Raw genomic sequence first — 20,291 nt, 5'->3', positions numbered from 1 at the left:
TGAATTGCACAAATATTTATTCCGTGTGGGGATCGGACCCACGACTTTTCGATGCAATAGTAGTGGCGTGGTGACCACCTTAACCGTAAATCTTATAGAGCATCTTAAGGAAGATTTCCCCCAAAAAAATACACGTTTGTGAGCTTTATTACAGACGGCAAACGTGCCTATTATTATTTCACTGATATATAGTCCAGACAAGATAATCAAATTACCTACAGTTAATTGATTACCATTGAATTAGTGTTTTGACGTCATATTTGCTTCGTCATTTTGCTGTCAATAACCTGCACGTTTGGCGCAGTGGTTAACGTGGTCACCTCACCGCAATATCCGTAGAACTCGTGAAGCGGGTACGAATCCCACCCGGGACAAATATTTGTGTGATGAGCACGAGTATTTGTTCTGAGCCTGGTTGTTAATGTATCTATATAAGTATGAATTTAGAAGTATTTAAGTATGTTTATCAGTTATCTGGTTACCGTAGTATAGCTCTGCTTAGTTTGGAATCAGATGACAGTGCGTGAGCAGAAACGCTTTGCATGCATTTAGGCAGTTATATCTCTCCTATTTACCAATATTCGACGGCGCTGGCTAGTTTCATTGATACTAATAGTATATTTTTTTAAACCTAGATAAAAGGAAAAGGCAAATAAAACAACACAATTATAAACCACATATGTATTTTATAAACTTTAATTTACGAAAATTATTATAAGAAATAGTTAAATAGTACAAAGTTTCATTAGATTTATTTACATACATTTAATTGTCTAGGATAAGTTAAATAGAATATATCTATGTGTTACTTCGCTAACTTATTACTAGGGTGTATGAGATGATGTACTTAACGTAAGGATAATTGAAATGTACTGACTAGCCAAATGTTATTATGTTCAGTTGGTTAATTATTTATTGATAGGTACCTGTAAGATAGGGATTCCCTTTCTCGGTTGTTCTCGCAAACCATTAGTTGTGTATAACATTGAAAAAAATTGCAGTGACACATTGGTACAATATTGTAAACACTCGTATGTTAGGCTGTCGCAATGTACGTTAGTGTCGTCAAAGTAGGAAGAAAGTAAGCCTAAAGTGGGGAATTCACTACACGGTCGTGCCCACAGACAAGTCTGCAGACAAGCCTGTCGGACCTTACAACTATAGATTGGTTGGCGGGGAATTCATATAGGCATATATTATGTAGGCTTACCCGTGAATATATACGTCTAGTGAATTCCCCGCTTAAGCCACTGATGTTTTAAATTCAGATTTTTTTATTTCTCCGGTAGCCGTAAACCTTGCATACTCTACTAAGTTGATGGACTTTAACAGCGGTATTTAATTCACGGTACAAAGAACAGGTTTGTAATTTTGCACACAAAAACACATTAAACCAGTAATGAGACTGATATATTGATAAGGAAAGAAACGTGAGATTGTATCAATGACAATCTCTTGTAAATCCATGCTTTTATCTTAAATCGTTTTGCATATCGAGATTGAAGTGAAAGATTAATGAAATAGTAGGTTGTATGCTCGTGCCAGTGTTGTTTAATTACTTATTTGGCACAAAATCAGTACTATTAACTTAATGACTGCTTTTTATGAAAGAAATATTCGTTTTTTAGTACATTTCAAAACAAACAAATTAAGCTTAGACTACGACACTTCACAATATACTTAAGTGCGGGCTTAGAAAATTTAGATCCTTCGAAATACGGTAGGGGCGCTGTTCAATGCTACACACAACTATTCTGGAGCTCTCGGTAATGATATCGATTCGGGACTCAAGTTATAATTTCAGAACTCCTGAATAAGTATCGATTAGCTCGTCGTCGGGTGAAAGTTTGACAGTTGTTTTCATACATTTTGCTGCCATTTTATCTATTGAATAGGTTATCCGACACTTGTCCGCAAAACTGGCCCTTAGTATGTGACATTTATGTCGTAATCTAAACTTGGGTTCAAAAGAACTACATTAACTCGAACACAATACTCATACATGTGACTATCGATTATAACACAATGCAACAGAGTTTAAAATACTGTACACTTATTACGTTCACATGACGTCATAATGCAGGAACAAGTTTTTGCGAAAGCGACTTAAAACATTCTACTAAAATAAAAAGATTAATTGAATATGCAAATTTTAAAAGGACATTGTCAAGTCGTTCTTAATGATATATACTTGACTACATACACTGTCATACGCCTGTTTGCGCGTTAGTATAATGCCTTTTACCTTTTATACCATAAGGTTTAGGCAGATTTATATAAAATACTCTCGAATTTGCCGTAAGACAGAAGTAATCTGGGGGCACGGAAGTGCCCCCGCAAGTCGAGCAAAAAAAAGCGGCACGGCCGTAACATCCTTTTCTCGAAGCAATTCGGGCTATTTTTGACACCCCTATAATTTCGTTGTGGATAAAACAAGAAGCCTGGATTTTCAGCAACTAATTAGTCATTGTATAAACACGGTATATTTAAAATTTCAGTCAATTTGAACCAGTAGTTTAAGAATGACAACTTGTTAAAATTTTGAATTTTGTCACTCACTGATTCACTGATTCACTGACTCACTGACTCACTGACTCACCGATCATCAAAAGTCTAAGGTACTTCTAGCAGACTAAGAAGCTTAAAATTTAGAATACAAATAGGGTTTAGTGTCTTAATCATGGGAAAAATTTAATATTTTCTAATTTCGGTCCAGTTTTCTAAATACACCAACTGCAACTATAACTTTGTAATCCTATATAAATGTATAAGATTACAAGGTTACATTTGCAGTTAATGAATTATTATTACTGTAAAAAATAAAATAAATAGGTGTAAATAGGTACCTACTATATGAGGCATAACGGGAGGGGATATAGGGTGGGTAAGGGTGTTTAGCCCATGAAACTGAACAACATTCCCATAGAAAAATATGTTGAATTATGAAAAAAAACGTCTTTCCATACAAATTGGACTTATGTTCGCTCTACAAAAAGAAGTGAGATGCCATCAAAAACATTCTGTAAAAACCTCAAGTCTCGCCGTAAAAAGTTGTGAGATCTATATAATACCAAGTCGATTAATCAATTTAGTCACTACTTAAAGGACCTTCTGTCTTAAGTTATTACGTATGTTATTATCATGGCAATTAAAAAAAATACCTTTAAAACAAATAGATCGACTTGGTCATCGCAAGAAAACACAAATTCGCCATTAACATTTCAGGAGCATTAACTTCTCGTCGTGCTGTGTAGTGTGATACATACTTATAATTAAATCATGCGATGACCAAGTCGATCTATTTGTTTTAAAGGTATTTTTTTTAATTGCCATGATAATAACATACGTAATAACTTAAGACAGAAGGTCCTTTAAGTAGTGACTAAATTGATTAATCGACTTGGTATTATATAGATCTCACAACTTTTTACGGCGAGACTTGAGGTTTTTACAGAATGTTTTTGATGGCATAAGTTATGACGTTTGAACTAAGTAAAATCTGGTCCAAATTATCATGATGGTTCTTCTTCTCGACTCTACCTTTCAACTTAGCGATACATTTGCCAACTGCCATAATGTATTACCAACAAATATAAAGGATTTTCTTTACTTTCCTGAATACATTATTCAATTTTAGCATTGAGTCTAGATAAAAATAATTTAATAATTATAATAATAATTTCCCCGATACAAGCTGCGCCTAGTGGGGTTGTCGTAGATATAAGCATAATTTTGTAATACTGGACTGGTAATAAATGATTTTTATTTTATTTTTATTTTTAAAACTAAAAAGTACCACCAAAAATACCAGCATCAAATGACCATGTTTAGTTCCTGCAGAACCGTCAATATGAACGTCAAACTGTCATGAATTGACTATCAAACTAGAATGTTCTAGAAAGAGTTAGATACTTAACTAGTCTTGTCTGCGGTAAGAAGCCAGTCGACGATAGTTTGATAGTTACGTTCTCTCCATTGAACGTTCGCTGATATCGTTTCTAATACCTGTTGGACTGGACGCCCTAGGTCGCTGCATGATTCTGTTACGAATCGTTTCAGCTGTGAACAAGATTAGCTTGATTTAAAAAAGTTTTAAAAGTGAGAATTTACTCAGCATATATTTCTTACAACGAGATCTAGAAATACTATGATAATATACCAGTCCCGGAAATTGAACCTGAGACCTCGTGAGCAGCAGTTGGATTCACTACCGACCGCACTCAGAGTCGATTTTTATATTGACAATTTAATAAGATCTCATCTTTATGTGAGGGGGGACGTGGCTTCAATTACCACACACCTTAAGAAATATCCGAACATAATCGAAGAAAAACAGAGGCAGGAATATATTTACAGCACTATTATTATATACTATTATTATTTGTAAAAGATCAGAAATCATTACCTCTTCATACTCGTGCGCCTGGTTCAATCGTCTCGTCACAACTTTGACTATCAAGTTGATAGTCGATATAGACCCCACACTGTAACAAAATTTACATTCACAGCATCAATTATTGTGAAATCCTACAAACTACATGAATTCCTGGAAATATAGCTACTTATCTGAGAATCTACACTACTTATTTACATTAATATGTGAGGTCGGGGAAAAATTCTTGTTATGAAATCTCTTCTCTACACAAAAAAGCTCGATATTTGGGTACCTCACGAGCTCACTGAATAAATCTAATGAACCGTGTACTCATGTGTGATTCTTGAAGCCAAAGAGATTTTATTACACGTTCATACATACTATAATGCGAAAAGACTTTTTCCCCGACCTAATATTATATCATTTTTATACACAAAGAAACAACTGGTCTGCTTTATTTTCGGTATTTGTGAATTCTCCCGGGACCAGTATATTATAGGGAGAGGTGAGATAATTGACTAGACAACTTAGAAAACTGCTAACAAAACTCTTGCGCAGCAACAACAGCATGGTACGACAATAATTACCGAACAATGTCGAAAATAGCCGATCAACTAATAGGCAGTTTGTAATATGCCTGATAACTGTTCACAACCCGTCGCGACAGATCGTCCTTGAGATATTTGAATTAGATTGAAATAGTTTCTGTATGCTGGAAAACCCTAAAACATTTTATATCGGATTATTATTTAAAAATATAACGGTTTTTATAGGACGTACGACGAGCAACGATTCCAGATAGTAATCAAAACAAACGTTTATTAGGAATATTCGATAAAAGAAGTTAAGACCATTTTTATCACAGTATTACTGATTATAATATCCTTGCAATTCCACGCCTTTCTTTCAAAACAAAACGAAAGTACCAAAGTACATTGCGTTGATTGTATGCGACCAACAACTTACTGTTAAGACTATTTATGCTGAAAAGTCGCAAAGCATACATTATAAAACAGAAACACTAACTCTATCTGCCTATGAACCGTAGCCTTATTTATAAGTTTAGTTATTAATATGGTTAACTAGCTGACCCGCGCAACTTCGCTTGCGTCACACAAGAGACAAAGGGTAAAAATTTTTCCCGTTTTTGTAACATTTTTTACTGGTACTCTGCTCCTATTGGTCGTAGCGTGATGATATTTAGCCTATAGCCTTCCTCGATAAATGGACTATCTAACACTGAAAGATTTTTTCAAATCGGACCAGTAGTTCCTGAGATTAGCGCGTTAAAACAAACAAACAAACAAACTCTTCAGCTTTATAATATTAAGTATAGATATCCATGTGGTTAAACTAGTTTTTTGTCAAATATTTTGCCCATTCGAGACTACTTTTGTAATGATATTATCACTACTTTTTTAATGAGCCATGACTAATATTAAGAATCACACTAAGCTTGAATTTAGTCACTAATTACTTTACAAGCTTAAGTCCGGATCTGACATAAAACACATATTTTGAATAAAATATTTATAAGGCATCAAGTTTTAAACTGCCAACCAAAAAAGGGTGAGTAAAAATTAACAATACATTTTACACGTTACCTACACCTTAACAAAAAACCAGGACCAATTTATTCGGAGCGAAATTATTGTTGTGTCTTCTATGCTGCGCTTGAGTGAATACTACAGCTACTTTCATTTTGCAGGTCTAATTCGATGCCATTCATTGTAATTAACTCATAATTACAAAATCTAAAAATATTGAAAGTACTTGGTTATACTTACAAAGACCGAAGCCTCTGCCAATTAGCTCTGATGAAGTTGAAAGCGATGGGCTGTCCGATGGCAGTGCCGGCGACGGCTGAGAACACCCGCACTATATCCTGTTTGCGGATACCACTGTCGTTGCGCAGGGACATTTCTAAATACCTGATAGTTAAAGAAAGAAATTCACATACAGAAAATACTCATTACCTTTATTTCACAAAGATCATATTAAAAAAAAATCAATAATAACCCTACAGAAATATGTAGTCTACTCAAACAGAAACTAGTATATTGTTTGTTTTTAGTAAGCATTTTTTGTAGTACCCTATGCAAATACATTAAAGTGCACAATGTCTTAACCACTCGAGAAATATCGATAAATACTTGTAATGCTTTTTTTGATCTGAACTACAATCTAATTAAAGCCGACGCCCAGTACCATTCACTTTTCTTTCGTACAGTGACATTTGTCTTGAGACAAAGAGGTGACATTTGGACGATGATGAACTTAGCTGTTGACCTTGAAGAATGCAAATACCAGCTTCCTGGACCTGCACCGGTTTTAGTTAACAAGAGCGCCCTTATTAGTATAAATAGTGTGGGAGATGTGGTCAGGGCATCAGTCGTTCATCCGAGCAACATCAACCAACAATGTTCAAGTTTGTAGTACTCTGTGCCTTCGTGGCTGTGACGGCTGGTGAGCCAGGTGCGTTGATCCAAGCGCCTATCGCTCAGTACCCGTACTATGCGCAGTACCCATCGACCTACTTGGCATCGACACCGTACATCTCTACCGCACCGATACTGCCCAACACCGCTATCCTGCCTGCTGCGAGTCCCGCTCTGCACTTGATCAAGAAGCGGTCTGCTCCTCTGCTGCCTTACATCGCGCCTTCGATCTACTCTGCGGCGTCTCCGATCCTGCCCACCACATACACCAACGCTGCGTTGTACCCATCTGCTCCTTTGATTCCCTCCACGCCTTTGATCTCTCAGCCCCTGGCCTACTCCCATTTCATCAAGAAGCGCTCCGCTCCTCTCCTGACCAGCTACGTGGCCCCCACTAGCTATTCTCATCAGTCCAGATTCGAATACCAAGCTACTCACACTCCCGTCGCCTCGGTGGCGTACACCGCTCCCATCTCCTACACGGCTCCCCTCGCTTATTCCCACGTGTACTAAACGAGATACTGAATTCTGCAGTAATTCAGTCAGCATGTGAAACATCTAGCAGTGAGTCTATAAGTTCAGTTAACACCTGGTTGTATATTGTTTATACATGATAATGACCAATAAAACACTTTCTAGATGTAAATTATGTTGTTTTTGTCAACCCTTTAACTTCAACACTGGCACTTCAAATCAGGCAGTTATTTATCTATTTATTGAATGTAACTAACGCTTACAAAACTAATTAATATATACCTGTGTAACAAAGAAGGTGATCTAGTACATCCCAGTACAGAGAGTAGCCGGTGTCGTTCGGAAGGTGCCGTGGCTACCCTGAACCGATCCCAAGCGAAGGTCCATTCTCTAGCGCCGCCAGCTCTTACACCAATACAGTACACTATGCCACGGACGTCGACATGGATCCTATGGGAAAACATTCATTTAAATTAGATACATGAAGGAAAAATCCTGATGAATTGTCAGTTTTTGTCTCAACATTTTTTTTTGTTGTTTACAGGAGTATCACAGTTTTAAAGAACTTTGTGCTTTTTTACTCGTACGTAGTTAACTCATTTTTTTAAAATAAGTGTTATATTTATTTTGCTTCTTATTTTGTTCATCTTTTTCTTTGTGGAAAATCTCCGCCACTAAGAATTTCTCTTGTGTCGCGGGGACTTTTACAAACATACAAACAATGGACACAAAGTACAACCAGACCCGAAACAACTATTACGGATCCGTGATTGTTCCGTGTGGGAATCGAACCCACAAACTCCCGACACAATGGTGTGATGGCCATTTTAACCTCTGCGCCACTGAGGCCGCCAATTTAATTATTATCATAAATATTTGCGTGTATTAAAAATTAATCACCGCGGATCGTTCCATGTTCAAAGTCACTTTTACTTAATTTTCTTCGTGAATCATCAGTCTATCAATTGAGCATATTAGTGATTCAATATTTTAAGTATGTCATTACTGTTATCATAAATGCGGATGTCTTATAAAACCGTGTTTAAGACATCCTGTTTTTGTACAAATATTAAAATAACTGAGATTAATTTTGTATATGATTCATCAGAGATTATAATATGATTAGATTCAGCTTTATAATATTAGTATAGATTTGACATCAGATTATTTTTGTACTAACACTTCAATGACTGCAAGTGACCAACATTGAAAATATAGAGCGATCTTTATCTATTAACAACATACAAAATTGTTTAATGTTCCTTACTCTGCAGATTTTCTGAAAGTAATGTAACTAATCATATTATTTTCTCAGAATCTGTTTAGATATCGCACATAGGATTATTTGAGTAATAAAACTTAGGTTATGCGTCAATAAAAATGACCTTTTCAAGGGTGTTTACTCGTTCGTACTCACATCGGATGCATTATATTGGTCTATAAACTCATGTATTAGGTCGGGGAATAAGTCTTTCCGCAATCTTCTTCTTCTAAGCGTATGGTTAGTGGTCAACCTAGTGTCAAAGTTGCTCAAGCCGCCCGAAGGCCTTTGACGTGGCTTAACGACTGTTATCTTAATTGACAACAATCGGGACCGACTTTTTACGTGCCCTTCAAAGCACGGAGACGCCCAGTTCAAATACCACTATGCGGTCACCCATCTATGGAATGACCGCGCCAAGGTTGGCTTAACCCACATATCGTTAACCGACCGGTGAGTGCAACTGGCTATGGGCGCCTCAAATTGTATGTATGAACTTGTAATAAAATCTCTCCAAAAAAAAAACTCCATATTTAGGTACCTCACGAGCTCACTGAAAGAAACCTAATGAACCGTGTACTCATTTGTGGTTCTTGAAGCCAAAGAGATTTTATTACAAGTTCATACATACTACAATGCGAAAAGACTTTTTCCCCGACCTAATATTAAGAGGTCTCATAGGCAAGCGTACTGAAAGGCAGGTTTATAATAAAAGAGCATGCACCTAGCTTGCAGTTTTGTTTAACTTATATAATAATAATTAAACGTCAAAAGTACTTTCTAGTTGAACTTCCAGGTAATAATCCTGGATTCGCGAGTGTCACATATATGTCACCTTAATATTTCCAAACTTACACCAACAAATCATTTGATTTGATTTATTAATACTGCAACTTAAACTGAAGAGCTTTTTACGGGATAAAGTACTCTGTAATTTACCAACTAGCCACCATGGTGCCCAATTAACTGTCCATCCATCATAGGATACACCATCAAAAGCAACTATTCCAATCCAATATCAGAAGCAAAGTATAAAAGATCCAAATCAACTTACTCATTATAAGCATCAGGGTTTGGCGCGAGCATCCAGTTCGTATACATCCTGACAGCATTCTCTAAGCAGTCGGGGTGTTCGAAATGACAGGCTGAAGCGAGGAGGTCCACTCTGTACTGCGAGTATATAACGCTTTCGTCTGGTGACACCTTCCAACCGACTTCTTTTACTGCGTCGCTTAGGAGGCGAAGGACGTAACGCTGGAAAATAAATGAAGTTATACTATTATAATAATAAATAAAAATAAATTTAGCCCATTAATGTCCCACTGCTGGGCAAGGGTCTCCTCCCTTAACAAGGGAGGGGTTAGGCCTCGAGTCCACCACGCTGGCCAAGTGCGGGTTGGGGACTTTGCATGCCCTAATAAATTAATGTTTTAAACAAATTTATAGGCATGCAAGGTTTCCTCACGATGTTTTCCTTCACCGTTGGAGCATGTGATAATTAACTCTAATACACACATAACTTCGAGAAGTCATTGATGTGTTGCCTCGGGTTCGAACCTGCGACCACAGATGGAAAACAGATGAACTCATATTTATTATAGTGGTTTCACTTTGTTTAAACAGGCTTACTATATTTTACAGTAAGTTTGAAAGTTGCTTTTCAAGTCGGTTATCCATTATTTTGTGCTTCTTTCAGTATTTTGTTTTCATATGGAATGGAAGACAAGCTAGAGCGGCATATGTTAAGAAGAAACAATGGGGTTTAGAATTTGAGCTTATTATATTATACTTAAATGTTGACCAAAAAGTGAACCGTATATTAAGATGAATCATCTAAAATCAAATTATTCAAAGTGTAAGAGAGTTCGCAAAAAGTCCTAAAATCGTTTTCTTAATAATTAAAACTTTCATTATAAATACTACTAGCGACATCTGTACATGTAAAAAATAATTAAAGTCATATTTATCATTAGGAAAATACATAGATAAATATCGATAATTCTTAATCTAAATACACTGGAAATTCCCTAATGAATTAAGCTCTACATCTATAATATGTTCATAATGATACAACTAGCGACATCTATTAGCAGAATAGTAAACTACACTCAATGCCGCACGTGCCTTGATCAATGTTCATTGACTGATTGTGATTTTGAGATATTAAGATTATAGTTCTTACAAACGAATGTAATTTAATCTTCATCACTACATCTTTAAAAACTTAAGTATTTATAACTCTCATCCATGCACCTATCAACGTAAACTTTTAAACATTCATTAGCCAAATTTACGAGTATTCTGGCCTTGACAGGTGCACAGAAAAAAAAACACGACTTTTCATAAGAAAGCTTACTGATTGATTGAGTTATTTACAGTAGCTGGTTAGGTATGCGATTGAAATGATTTTTGTGGTGAAATTACCACCTAAAATTATTTTTTTGCAATACAAACCCATCTTAACCTTATTGTTCCTAACTCTTGTAGTAAATCGTGTAGTAATTTGACGTGTTATTTTTTTTTCAAATGGTGTTCAATTAAGACAAGTCATGACAATCTAGAAAAGTTATTTCATACTTTAGTTTGTAGTTGGATACTTTCGACTTTTGGGGTTGTTACAGAGATTGTAATATTGAAAATGTATTAACATCCAAACGTCTTCTGTAAGAACTCTTGCTTCTAGTAATTATAAATATGGTACTACAATAGATAAGAAATTGAGAAATTGCGTTACATACTTTCTACACACATACATAGTTACATGAGACCAAAAAAAGACACTCAGTACGATCCATGATCCATACAAACTTCCCTTCCTTACAAACCTCATTCACATTAATACACCTTGTCTTACGAGTACTACGCATACTTTCTAGTGTTTAAAAACTAGCTACTTAAGAATACATAGTTAGACACCCTTGAACGCCCTCGATGATTCCAAAGTAGAGTGCACTCAGTCAGAGTTTTTGAAATAAGTACAACTCAAGAGCTTGAAAATCTACTTGTCTAGTAGGTATAGGTACTTATTTCAATGCCATTAGGTATTTACGATTCGCGAACCGACGATTTATGTCGAGATAACGAAGGATTAATACAAAAACCGGATATGTTACCTATTGCGATAAGTGTAAGTACAAATACTTATAATTGTGAATTAGAAAATCCTATAATTGATTTAAGTGTATTATTGAGATAAGCTAATCTAAAACGTTTTAGACTATGTTTAGTTGTCAAGCTAAACAATTGTATTTTTTCTTAATAATCATGTTTGTTTGCGAAATGTATTGTACTTAATATGTGTGGTGAACCTAAACTCCACCTAAACTCCTTCTACTCTATGGTAGATGCCATATATTAATCATATAACGATTTGGCATTCTCTGTCAATAAATATATCAAACACGTAATGCTCGTATTTTATTAATACATAATATTGGCGACGAGGAAAAACTGAACCTAAATGGAAAAGCTACGTAAAAAACGGAGCACCCTACGTGGGATGCTCACCAGACTCGATACCTACATCGAGCAGAGGGCGACGATGTCTGACGAGGACATCACCGCTCGCTCCGCAGCCTTGAAGGACACCATAACAGCACTGCGAGAGTTACAAGAGAAGATAGAAAACAAAACCATAGATGATAACGATGAAACAGCGTATTTACACGAACAAAATTACGGCTACGAATTCGAAGAACTTCACACTATTTTAGTATCAAAACTTTTAACAAAAAAAACCATTATTCAAGGTCAGCGACAGGAAGACCAACATAGAATATACCAATACCATAAGATTATACCAAAAATACAATTTAATCCTTTACATGAATCAGAAACGTTCAATAACTTTAAAAAACGTCTGGAAGTGTACTTTAGACTTAATGAATTTACTTTACAAGATGGATGTATACTAAGAGGAACGCGAGTCTTAATCCCAAAAACATTACGCGAACGAGTGCTGGACGAACTACACCTCGGTCACCCGGGCATTGTGAAAATGAAGCTACTGGCCCGCAGTTTTGTATACTGGAAAGGAATTGACAATGATATCGAAACAAAAGTTAAGTCCTGTAGAACATGTAGATTACAACAAAATGAACCAGAGAAAGCACCACTACACCACTGGGAACACCCAAAGGGCCCCTGGCAAAGGCTTCATATTGATTTTGCCGGACCTGTTTACGGATACTATCTTTTAATAGTTGTAGACGCATTTTCGAAATGGACAGAGATTATACCTACTAAATCAACGACAAGCTCTTGGTGCATCCAAAAATTGAAAGAACTATTTTGCACCTATGGAACACCTCTACTCCTTGTCTCAGACAATGGCCGACAATTCGTATCGGGAGAGTTCGAAAAATTTCTAAAAGACTGTATGATTTCGCACAAAACCTCTGCTCCATACCACCCTGCAACCAATGGACAAGCTGAACGATACGTACAAACAGTCAAGAGAATCTTACGAAGCTTAGAGGGAGAAAGGGGTAATCTTCAAGAGAAACTTGTCATGGTAAAAACTCGCCTCAGACGGACACCAAACTTGAATGGTCAGACACCTTATCAGTTAATGTTTGGAAGAGAAGTTCGAACAGCATTACACTGCATGTTTAGAAACACCCATAAAAAAACTACATCAAAACATCAAGAGATCAAGGTCAGACAGTTGGAAGTCGGCGAACGAGTACAGGCCCGTGACTACACGAGTGCTAAGCACCATTGGCAGTTTGGTACTATCACAAGACGTCTAGGCCGACTTCATTATGAGATCCGCACCGACAACGGCGATGTCTGGCGCCGACACCTCAACCAGGTGTTGGCTGCATCTTATATTCAGCAGAACAGCTAAGAGGTTAGGAGGGGAGAAATGTGGTGAACCTAAACTCCACCTAAACTCCTTCTACTCTATGGTAGATGCCATATATTAATCATATAACGATTTGGCATTCTCTGTCAATAAATATATCAAACACGTAATGCTCGTATTTTATTAATACATAATAATATGGGTGACTTTAGTTAATGTAGTCCAACGACTTAGTAGAGAATTTAGCATGCACGTGTATTTTCCAAATAAAGTGGCTGTATCAAACAGACCACCGTCAGCTGCATGAACCTAAGGGTCACTGATGACGAAATTTTATATATCTTCGCCAGCTGCGAACCCTGCGTAAGGCTCTCCACTAAGTTGTTTGACCATTGTATTAAGGCCGTTATACTCATGTTATATCCCAAGTTATGCTATTGTTGCACTCACCGATTGCGAATTTCATTAGTGAATTAAGCAACCTTTGACGCTTACAATCTAAAGATGCAGAAGAAGAATATCTGTCTAGCGGTATTGAGTTAGGCATCTCCATGTTTCGAAGAACAAGTCGGTATCGGCTAAGCCATGGCAAAAATCTACGTGCCGACTTTGACACTGAGTAGACTGCTAACCATACGATAGGTAGGCATAATTACTTAGCAACATTTATTGAAAACCTAATATAAGCTAACGGTAATTCAGCCGTTACATTTTTATCAGAGAGTATTATGATGTTTTTCACGTTTATCAAAAGTAAATTATTACCTACATTACTTGCATTGGCACATTCAAAAAATCCCCGATAATGGACAATAAACGACAGGCCGTTTTCAATTGCATATTGTAAATACTTTCAAAGCTATATAAGTAAAATGTTGTAAACTGTATTTGTGTGTGACACGTGCACAACTTAAACGTGAAGTTCTAACTAGTTATGAATGTATAGAAACCTTAAAATACGGGTCATGAACGATCCGTTGAATTATTTTTTCTATCAGTTGTCAGTCAACTACAAATACCTATTTATTAAGTAAAGTGAGTTCTCATCAACTTGTTATTTACTAAGTCATTACGATAATGCTACTTATGAATTACAAAGGAAACCAAAGTTCCCTTAGGAGTAGTAATTATTATTAACCGACTTAAAAAAAACGAGGCGGTTCTCAATTAGCGTTCGTAACATTTTACTATTATACTAGTACGATCAAAAAGATCTATCGAAAATTCTCAATTCTAAAATCTTTTTACAATTTTCGCGGAACGACGCGAATGTTCGCATTCCATAAGTATTTTAGGGTACTACCTATAACATTTATGGCTCGCTAATACACGTTTTTTTCGTTATCGTCACGTAACGTACTTTACAATAAGATCTAGTTTTAGGTATTAGACGGAGTGTCCGTTTGATAAGTTATCGGTTTATTACAGAACCGGTTTGATACTATCTAAGGGATAAAGACAATGTTGCGCCCGTGCTTCTAATGATGATACTATCGAAAATCTATTGACGTCATTTTGATATGAGATGATACAATTTCAACGATTCAAGCACCATTCGATCTATAAGATAAACAGATATAGGCAATGAAAAAAATAATTAAGGGATAAGAAAAATTTAAGATTACCAATCTGTAAATTCATCCTGACAAGAAATTATATTTGCCGTTTGTTTGTAACTTCAAAGGCTAGTTTATCGGCTTATGGATAAGTGTCGGATAAACTAACCGGTAGATACAGTAACAGCAAATGTACGAAGATAACTGTCAACATTCCATTTGATAAACTAACCGATATTTAATCAGAAGTATTGAAATTGGTACTTTAAAAATTGACATTTTGAAACAGATTACGCCATCTATTGGTTTGTATGTATTACCAAAATTTTATTCTATTCGCCAAAGTTACAAGCAGCACCATCTGTCGAAAGTTTGTGTTAATAAAAAATATAATAAACTTCTAATCCTTTTATCATTGATGATTATTATAATCAGTATTATTTTTATCGTTCCAGTAATTCGGATCTAACTGGTTTCCTGATATTAATTGTACCTAAAGCCTACAGACAGTATTTACTGACAAGGACCTACTTTCAAAACCTTTGTACCTGTATAAATTAAATGTTGTAAAATAACTCGTTTTACAAACTTAAAGGTATTGGAGGAATCCATAACTTACTTCAGTTGGTGTTTATGAAGCTCAAAAGCACATACTAAAAGAACACAACCACAAGATACTACTAAATAAGTATTAAAACCTCAATATCACTCACCCCATACTCCAAATAATGCGCTCCTTTCGACAGCATAGTATCAATATACCCAAGAGCTGATAGTCCAGCCTTCCACGGCACATAGCTCCTCTCATGAGCCAAGTAACTTGTGACGTCTAGCGCAGTTCTATAGTCCAGTCTCCCTGTAAGAGCCAGGTTCATGGCATCGTCGACCATTTGCGCTCGATTGATGATGTGGATCTCTTGGAAACGTGATGGATCCTTTAAGATTTTGATGAGAAGCTCCCAATTCTTCTGGTCGTAATTCACGCGGTAGAAACCTGGAAATGTTTTTTTTCGTGTAGAATTATTTACAGCAATTTTCGTGTCATGTTGTTGTAACCTTATGGTGATTAACTAACTCATTCTTGGGTAAATAAGTAAAGTTAAAAATACGGTGTGACTCCCTTATTTGGGCGACCAAATACCTCACTCGGGAGTCACTTTTAACATAAAAGAAAGGAAAAGCAGGGAAGACAGTTTGGCTCTAGCTACATCATAGCAATACCTGGAGTTACCTGGTTTAATAAATATCATACTCATTTGCCTACCTGTCTGTTGAACATTAGCAATGAACCAATCATCCTTCTTCATACTGATATTGTGGACAGTCAAAGACTTTTCTCCTTTCAGCCAAATCTTGGGTCTGGTTGACAAGAAGTCTTTCTCCGCCGCAGTCGTGTATGATACAGGGATCCACCATATCGGTGAATTTTGGGACGCAAAAGTATCGTTTATGAGGACAAAACGTTCCTGGAAAGAACATTTAAGGTTTTTTAAACTTTCGTTAAATCACATGTTTGTTATAAAAGGGGCTTTGGGTTTGTATAAAAATAGGGTAATCCCCACAATGAGATTACCAATCAAGAGCTACAAATTTAATTACTGATCTTATTTAATTTTGATCATATCTTATATTAGTTACTGTTCTTATCTTTGTACAACTGTGGACTGTTTAATAAATGATTTTATTAAAATAAATGATTTCGTGATAGTTTCATAACTGTATGAAAGGTAAGTAAGGCAGGATTCAAACCTAAGGGAGGCAGCTTTACGACCTAATGCAACAGTCATTCTTTTCAACTGTGGTACTTAAAGTGGGTCCAGTTTAATACAAGACCAATTACATCTCACGTACAAATATATTTTTTTTCGAAGTCACCTTTTAATTTTTATGGAATTCTTAAATGTAACAACGGGATTGGATTTTGGTACCAAAGGATGCAATTGTTTGTTGTTTGTACTTTGGACTATTTTTTTATACAAAACAGAAAAAGCATCAGCATCGTGTGCAATATTTGCGACATATTACAACACGTACACAGACATACCTACACAATAAATCAAAATCATCGTTATCAGCGGCTAATGACTCAATAAAATAATGTTATCAAGTAATTATCTTCTAGCCAAATATCGATAGCAGCTGTTATCGCGATAATGTAATCCGTTTATGATGATTATTCAGACTAAATTGTATTAAATTGATCGGCACGTGAAATAAATTTAGCTTTATCGCGTGCCGAGTACACCTGCTCTATAGAAAAATTATTTTTGTAGTTTGTGCATAGTAGTGACATCTATCGTCCACGTATGAAAATTATCGTGTTTTATTGCACCGAGTCGCTTATGTTTACCAATAGATGGCGTTTTGTAAATATTTTACCTAGACGGCTACTAGCCTAAATACCCTTTTATAATTTTAGGTAATTCGATAACTGTTACATACAGTTAAAATTTATCTTCAGAAGATCGTGGTAAGTATATTAAAAGAGAACTAACCTGTGTAAAGAAAACAGTTCCATTCTCATAGTTCCTAGTGACAGTGAGTACAGGGAAGCCAGTCTGCAGCGTCCAAGAATCCATGACTATAGCGACATCCGCGTCGAAGTCTCCCGACATCCTAGCAGCAGTGGTGAGAGCACTCCACAAGTCCCTCTGTTCCGCGTTACCGTACATCTTGGAGTTTAGGTAGTTAGTGACACCGGCATTGAAGACGTCTGATGTTAGGATGTGGTTTAACATTCGAAGGAGGGCTGAACCTGTGATAAAAGAAAAAAAAGTTTTGCTTGACTTTAGCTAAAGAAACAAATCATTTTATATCAAAAATATTGAGGCTGATAGTACATTAGGACAAAGAGAGCTATGGAATAAAATTTGTAGATTCGATCAATAGTTTTCGCTTTGGATTAGATGCGCTCTAGGAAGAAGAGTAGACAGAGCCTAATGCCAAAAAAAATAGTATAAAGTTTGTTACACTAAATAGAGATAAGGTGTTGTCCGTGAACCCACCCCCAAAAATACACGCGTAAGAAATAAACTCTAGATCCACCCTTCTTTATTGTCTTATCCTTTTCTTATCCCTGGATAGACCATCCTTTTAAATATAATATATATTTAAGTAAATACCTTTTCCATAAGATATCTTGTCAAATATAGCATCGGTTTCTTCAGAGGCGCTGACGTCAACAGACAACTGATGCGAGGAGTTCAAAGCGTCCAGTTGGAACACGTTGTGCACTTGGTCCAGGATACATATCTCTGTTATATTCCAGGACTTCTCCACCTATAAAGGAAAATAATTTAATAAAAAAATACACAACATGATACAATATTTTCAAAATAATATTAACACAGACCATTGCCGAATTTGAATTTTTGTGTTAGAACTCATTTCTCCCGGAAAGAGAGTGATTTCACCATAAATCTATCATACTGGCCAAAAGCCGATTGAAGATTTCACAAACCATCAGAAGCTATTTATAGCTCCTCAAACATACAAGACTCCGACCCAGTATCATTCTTAACTAGGAACTAAACAATAATTTCTAATACAGACTTAACTTCACAAGTCAGTATTTTCCTTCATAGGTTCCTCCTAAGGGAAGGTTCATATCTGACGGAACATACGTCGCGTATTATCGGTCGCGCAACGCCAGAACAGACAAATGTATAGAAAAATACTCGACCGTTCGCACTCAACCGATGATGCGTCGCGTTGGAGCGAAACCCATACGACGCATCCTCCGTCAGATATGAACCTTCCCTAAATCCGAAGCTTAAAGTAGACTAGATACTCACAGCATCAACAGCTACATACTCCACGTAAGTAGCGAATCCTTCGTTCAACCACAGGTCTCTCCACCAGGACGGAGTGACCAGGTTGCCGAACCACTGATGAGCGATCTCGTGAGCCACCACAGTAGCCACGTGGACTTTATCTGTGCTAGCTGATACTCCTTCTTCGTACAGCATTGCTATTTCTCTGAAAGATCATTATAATAGCTTTAAAAAATGTAGAGATGTAGTGACTAGTTTTGAACTTCTTAACCTCTACGAAGGAATAAATTACAACAAATAAACAATTTGATTACTCAATTTGGTGATTTATTAATTTGCCTTTTATTGTTATATAATTATTAACTGTTTTCGTCCCAAAACAACTAATTTCAAAAATGAAACATGCTGGAAAGTATTCCTATTCACATTGAAAACGATACGAAACATTATTCAACGAAGAAGTAAGTATAAGTGAAGAAAAAGACAAAAATAGTAAACGTTCAACTGAAAAATATTCAAATTGCAACCAAAAATTCTCAGAAATAAGTAACAAAACCAAAATTAGTATCCGCAACCCCAGTAATAATAACAAAACTTGCTATTATCTGGGCCATAATTCGTCACGCTCGAATAAGCACAATATGTGCAAACGACCCTCACCCCAAATTAAAGGGATGATAGATTGTACGTCGGGCCGTATAATGAAGTGTGTGCGACTCAACCATCCATCAAGAGATTTGCTCTCACGAAACATTTATTTTATCCCAAGCTTATGGTATAAACGCTTTGGTTTAGGTGTTGAGCGGTCAAGAGGGATTTTGCTACGATTTATGTCATATCTCAACGTAGATACAGAGATAACTTTTTGAAGAATTTGGGTCATATTTTGATTTCAGGCTTGCTACACACACATTCGGTTCGGCGATATTTATCGAACAACAATTCGACTCGACTCATTGTTCGGCTTGTGCTGATCGGGTTCATCTACACATATACGGTTTTGCCGCCCGGCTAGGCCGATCAATGCCGAACCGAATATAATATGTGTAGCAAGCCAAATATTTTTTGTTAAAGACTTCTGTAATCATAATTATTATTTTTAGGGACTTTTATAAGGTTTAGCAGCGAACACATGGTAGAAAAAAAACCGCAACAAACTAGTGGATGATGGTATAATTTGATGGTAGAATGATAGTAAAATTTAATTGACTATGATAATGGTGTGTGTTTCTCTTTAGAATTGGATCTACGATCTACAGTCGCAGTTATACAAAGTCACTGAAATGTTTAACATAAGAAATTGTTACTTCATTTCAGCTTTGATAACACCGCACCGACACCTACTTGGATCGCAAGATACGTCTCTCTAAAACTCAGTTAATTAATTAAACATCTGTTCTTACCGCAGCGAATTTCATAATTAAGCCATCTTGAACTTAATCAAATTACTGTCATGGTACAGCTTTACTTTGGATAAAATATAAGGGTAGAGGGTGTCAATTTTGGTTAAAATATATAGTAATTAAAGGGGAACATAATATATATATATATAAAGAGTTACGATCCCGTGAAAATCGTTATATTTCTTTTTTACATTGTCATAAAAT

At 36.1% G+C, this 20,291-nt stretch overlaps 1 protein-coding gene across 2 annotated transcripts in view; it reads right to left on the bottom strand.

Annotated features, from left to right (window-relative positions):
- Positions 1-672: 672 nt before the first annotated feature.
- superdeath (Suppressor of ER stress-induced death) overlaps positions 673-20,291 on the bottom strand; it is a 42,312-nt gene continuing 22,693 nt past the window's right edge. For both annotated transcript variants that reach the window (XM_076115758.1, XM_076115759.1), the window contains exons 5-14: positions 18,706-18,889; positions 18,034-18,190; positions 17,407-17,666; positions 16,176-16,377; positions 15,625-15,905; positions 9,603-9,802; positions 7,570-7,737; positions 6,163-6,306; positions 4,406-4,484; positions 673-4,059 (exon numbers count right to left, since the gene is read on the bottom strand). In XM_076115758.1, the coding sequence (XP_075971873.1) occupies positions 3,913-4,059; positions 4,406-4,484; positions 6,163-6,306; positions 7,570-7,737; positions 9,603-9,802; positions 15,625-15,905; positions 16,176-16,377; positions 17,407-17,666; positions 18,034-18,190; positions 18,706-18,889 (1,822 nt within the window). In that variant the 3' untranslated portion in view covers positions 673-3,912. The remainder of the gene's footprint in view (positions 4,060-4,405; positions 4,485-6,162; positions 6,307-7,569; positions 7,738-9,602; positions 9,803-15,624; positions 15,906-16,175; positions 16,378-17,406; positions 17,667-18,033; positions 18,191-18,705; positions 18,890-20,291) is intronic.

This window comes from Anticarsia gemmatalis, chromosome 6, assembly GCF_050436995.1.
Source record: "Anticarsia gemmatalis isolate Benzon Research Colony breed Stoneville strain chromosome 6, ilAntGemm2 primary, whole genome shotgun sequence".
Classification (NCBI taxonomy): Eukaryota; Metazoa; Arthropoda; class Insecta; order Lepidoptera; family Erebidae; genus Anticarsia; species Anticarsia gemmatalis.
Note: the sequence above shows the minus strand (reverse complement) of the source record. Positions and strands in the feature narration are given on the sequence as shown.